Source organism: Palaemon carinicauda, chromosome 41 (genome assembly GCF_036898095.1).
Source record: "Palaemon carinicauda isolate YSFRI2023 chromosome 41, ASM3689809v2, whole genome shotgun sequence".
Classification (NCBI taxonomy): Eukaryota; Metazoa; Arthropoda; class Malacostraca; order Decapoda; family Palaemonidae; genus Palaemon; species Palaemon carinicauda.
The window spans coordinates 59,002,677-59,007,676 of record NC_090765.1 but is presented as its reverse complement, the minus strand read 5'-3'; the positions used below and the strand labels follow the sequence as shown (position 1 = coordinate 59,007,676).

The 5,000-nt window shown below is 35.7% G+C and overlaps 1 protein-coding gene across 5 annotated transcripts in view; it reads right to left on the bottom strand.

The window, feature by feature from the left end:
• milt (trafficking kinesin-binding protein milt) overlaps positions 1–5,000 on the bottom strand; it is a 393,019-nt gene that overhangs the window by 239,854 nt on the left and 148,165 nt on the right. For all 5 annotated transcript variants that reach the window (XM_068364781.1, XM_068364782.1, XM_068364783.1 and 2 more), the window contains one exon: positions 1,192–1,296. In XM_068364781.1, coding sequence (XP_068220882.1) covers positions 1,192–1,296 — 105 coding nt within the window. The remainder of the gene's footprint in view (positions 1–1,191; positions 1,297–5,000) is intronic.

Here is a 5,000-nt window from a genome sequence, read left to right as displayed (position 1 = left end):
TAATAAAAAGCGAAACTTCAACAAAATTGGACGATATAACAATAAGCCTTAAGTCCTTTGATAATAATAATAATAATAATAATAATAATAATAATAATAATAATAATAATAATAATAAAAAGTAAAACTTCAACAAAATTGGACGATATAACAATAAGCCTTAAGTCGGTTGATAATAATAATAGTAATAATAATAATAATAATAATAATAATAATAATAATAAGCAAAACTTCAACAAAATTGGACGATGTAACAATAAGCCTGACGTCGGTTGAGTAACATCTGGCAGAGAGCTTATTAAAGCAAAGAATGCTCGCAACGGCTGGACACAAATAACCAGATTCAGTATATTCTTGGCGCAAAACATTGAGCCAGTCACTTGTTTGGTTTTAAGTAATGCAAACAATACGCTTAAATATCGGAGGATTAAAATCTCCGCTAGCGTTTCATTGCTTGCTTTCACGAGCATAAAATTCTCCGCTAGCGTTTTATTGTTTGCTTTCAGGAGCATAAAAAACTCCGCTAGCGTTTTATTGGTTTGTATTCAAAAGCATAAAAAGCTCCGCTAGCGTTTTGTTGTTAGTTTTCAAGAGTATAAAAATCTCCGCTAGCGTTTTATTGTTTGCTTTCAGAAACAAAAATCTCCGCTAGCGTTTTATTGTTTTGTTTTCAAGAGCATAAAAAGCTCCGGTAGCGTTGTATTGTTTGCTTTAAAGAGCATAATAATCTCGGCTAGCGTTTTATTTTTTGCTTTCAGGAGCATAAAAATATTCTCTAGCGTTTCATGGTTTGTTTTCGGGAGCATAAAAATCTCCGCTAGCGTCTTATTGTTTGTTTTCGGGAGCATAAAAATTTCCTCTAGCGTTTTATTGTTTGCTTTCAGGAGCATAAAAATCTCTAGCCAGTTATTGTTTGCTTTTACTTGAAAAAAGACAAACACATTATGATAATCTACTCTATTCTTTTAGAGAAAAAAATAATAATGTCCTCGTTCGTTCTTTGCCCTTTAAAATGCAAAATTATTTTTTATAGTTATTTTCTACAGAAAGGAAAAATTTGGTTGTCCACTTAAAGATTCTTGGGAAAAGGGGCATTAAAATGTGACATGTTCTTCCTTTCCCACCAAAATACGAAATTATCTACTACAGTTATTTTCTAAATAAATGAAAATGGGAAAATGAAAAACTTACCAAAATAGGCTAAGGCTCCTTCAGCCTGCTCAGGACTCAGAGCTTCCACCTCCTCCTCCTTCAGAGCTGGGAAGGTCACGCCCCAATCTGCGTTGTCGTATCCTGTGAAGGAAGAAAAAAACATTCAATGTATGTTCTCATTAGAGGTTTCAGTAAAATCTGAATGGTATAAGTTAAGTTTCTTTAGGTCTGACAATATCTTCACTAAAGTTGAAACAACTAAACAGACAAAATTACAGTACAGTTTATATAATATCAACTCCCAAATAATCTTGTCAGAAGTTAAATCATCTTTTAAAAATATTGAAAAATAATATGTAATTTTAAGTTTTTAATATAATCATCTCTCCGAAAACGTAGGAGCTATTAAATAACAATGTCGGTTATTAAATGACGTTAACAAAACATAGAGACGACTGGCGAAATCTAACCGAGACCCTTTGCGTCCAATACGCGTAGAAGGAGATGATGATAATTATGATGATGAAACAAAACATCGAAAAAAAATAGATTATTTTAACTGTAATAGATCAGGCATAGTTGTAAACACCTTATAATTAAATTTGAACAATGATAAATCCTCTATACACAAGGGCATGTAATCTCAAACCCACACACAAACTTGACTGCAAATACGCAGTCTTAAAATACACAACAATACACAAACTACGCTTCCATTCCAAACTAATTATAGAACTTAACAGGAAACGGTTCTACAATAGAACTGACACTCAGAGATCACACAGATAATCAATCAGTTTTTTTTTTTTATTCTCTGTGATGAAGACAATGCAGTGAGATTTTCTATTAATGTGTCGCAATGAAAATTGAACGTGGATGAATATATCTTTCAAAAGGGGTATTTTATATCCTTTGGGATCTCTAATAATAATTCACTATAATTAATAAATGTTTTGGTAATTAATAGTTCACATTAGGGGGGTTTAAAGGGTCGAACGGTTAGTCGAACCTGGTTGTCGACCCAATTTGTCGAACCTGGTTGTCAAACTGTTCGAATAGGTGGAGTCCGTCATATATGCCTAAGGTTTCTGGACAATGAAGCCCCGCCTACAAAAGTCAGGAGAGAACAGACTTTCTTCAAACCATTCGACAAACGTGTACGATATCCAAACACCCCGTTCACACGTTCGAAAATCACTTCAAACACTTGCCTGTCGAACCGCGTTCGACGAACCGTTCGACAGCGTAAACACGCTGTGAAGAAGCATGACAGATATTGGAAGACACAATATATGGAAATATATTCTAAATAGAATTTTAAATGTAAGATTTATTAGGTTACTTGATAACCTGGGTTTTGTAGAGTTCCAAGTGTTACTAGGATTTTGGATGTCTCAAAGACTTTTTAGTCCATCCAGTGAGATTCCATTTGCTCTTGGGTAGAGCAATTTGGTTTAAACGTTTAGAGAGTTTTTGTAAGCTAGTCTAACTTATTCTTGAACTCGTTTACCTTGTTACTGTTCACTACATCTGCTGGAAGTCTGTTCCATGTATTTGCTATTTTTGATGTAAAGAAATTACCATAGAGTGGTGTATGTTTTCATTTCCAATTCGTATCCGTAACCTTTGGAGAGAGAGAGAGAGAGAGAGAGAGAGAGAGAGAGAGAGAGAGAGAGAGAGAGAGAGAGAGAGAGAGAGAGAGAAAAAAATTATCATATATATATACGTTCGATTCCTTCCCCCGCCTGATGCATCCAGTGAGACAATGACGCTGCCAATAGAGAGAGAGAGAGAGAGAGAGAGAGAGAGAGAGAGAGAGAGGGGTGTGTGTGTGTGAGGGGGAAAGGGGAAGTAGTCATTCCCTGGAAAGAGAGAGAGAGAGAGAGAGAGAGAGAGAGAGAGAGAGAGAGAGAGAGAGAGAGAGAGAGAGAGAGAAAATTAACCATAACTAAGTGTAAAATAATCTCACTTTAACACAACCTTTCAAAATGTTTCACTCTCCCGCATGTTCATAAATAAATATCATACCCTGAGGATATCACGTTCACAATCCCAGCAGAAAAAAGAAAAAAACACTTTAAAGCCTTAAATGGAGTTCACGTGCCGGAAGAACACCCCCCACTTCCCCCACCCCCCTTCTTAAATCCCAAATATCCCCCCACCCACCCAATCAACTACGTCAGACACAATCTTTAAATCTCAATATAAAACTCTTGTTTTTAGAATGTATTATTTTATTATATTAATGCCGTATACAATATCGTTCCTTTGACTTTCCAGAGTGCATTATTAAACCTTATTATCTAACATTATATATATATATATATATATATATATATATATATATATATATATATATATATATATATATATATATATATATATATGTGTGTGTGTGTGTGTGTGTGTATGTGTGTGCGTGTGCGTGTGTGCGTAAAAATCACACGGAAACGTGATGTTCAGATGCAAAAGAACAATTTTCCCCGTGGTTCTTTTGCGCGCGCGGGCACACATAAACACACACACACACACACACACACACACACACACACACACACACACATATATATATATATATATATATATATATATATATATATATTACTTGCTAAGCTACAACTCTAGTTGGAAAAGCAGGATGCTATAAGCCCAGGGGCTCCAACAGGGAAAATAGCTCGGTGAGGAAATGAAACAAGGAAAAATAAAATATCTTATGAACAGTAACAACATTAAAATAAATATTTCCTATATAAACTAAAAAAACTAACAAAACAAGTGACAGGGAAACAAAATAGACGCAAAAAAGAAATATTCCAAAAAAAAAAAAAAAAAGGAATATTTTAGCCCCTAAACACAAAAGCAACATAATCAATCTCATTAAGGTTAATGTTTTCTTTGCAAAAATACGAACCGTGGGGAAAAGTTCACGAGGCTTCTGGTAATACGCCAATGAGGTCATCCCACAATCGGATTTGACCGAATTTGAGAGAGAGAGAGAGAGAGAGAGAGAGAGAGAGAGAGAGAGAGAGAGAGAGAGAGAGAGAGAGAGAGGGGGGGTTGGTGACGCGAAAGCAGCAACAGCAAAAGCATTATCATCATTGAGAGAGAGAGAGAGAGAGAGAGAGAGAGAGAGAGAGAGAGAGAGAGAGAGAGAGAGAGAGTTATAATGAAAGAGACTTATTTGGTCATCTAGCCTGTAGGTGCTTTGTTAGAGAGAGAGAGAGAGAGAGAGAGAGAGAGAGAGAGAGAGAGAGAGAGAGAGAGAGAGAGAGAGAGGGGGGGGGGTGTTGACGCGAAAGCAACAACAGCAAAAACATTATCATCATAAGAGAGAGAGAGAGAGAGAGAGAGAGAGAGAGAGAGAGAGAGAGAGGGGGGGGGGGTGTTGACGTGAAAGCAACAACAGCAAAAACATTATCATCATAGAGAGAGAGAGAGAGAGAGAGAGAGAGAGAGAGAGAGAGAGGAGAGAGAGAGAGAGAGGAGAGAGAGAGAGAGAGAGAGAGAGAGAAACAAATTCATTAACATCACAGGAAAAATGTCTATAAGTGGAATCAAAACATGTTATGTATGTGTAAGGCAATCATTAAGTTTAATTACTTGTTGTTATCAGGGCAGTTCAATACCTTCAATGTAAATAATTGTCCACAACAATTAAAAAACATAACAGCTACCAAATATACTGTAGTAATATCAGGAAGTCATTACTCTGATAGGATGCAATCCAGTAATTTCACATAGTTCAACTTTGAACAGAAACTTCCCAAAGTATTTCCAAGAACACATAATTATACAAATTACATACCGATATTATAATCGGAATAAAGAAAGTGAGATGTTAGTGTATG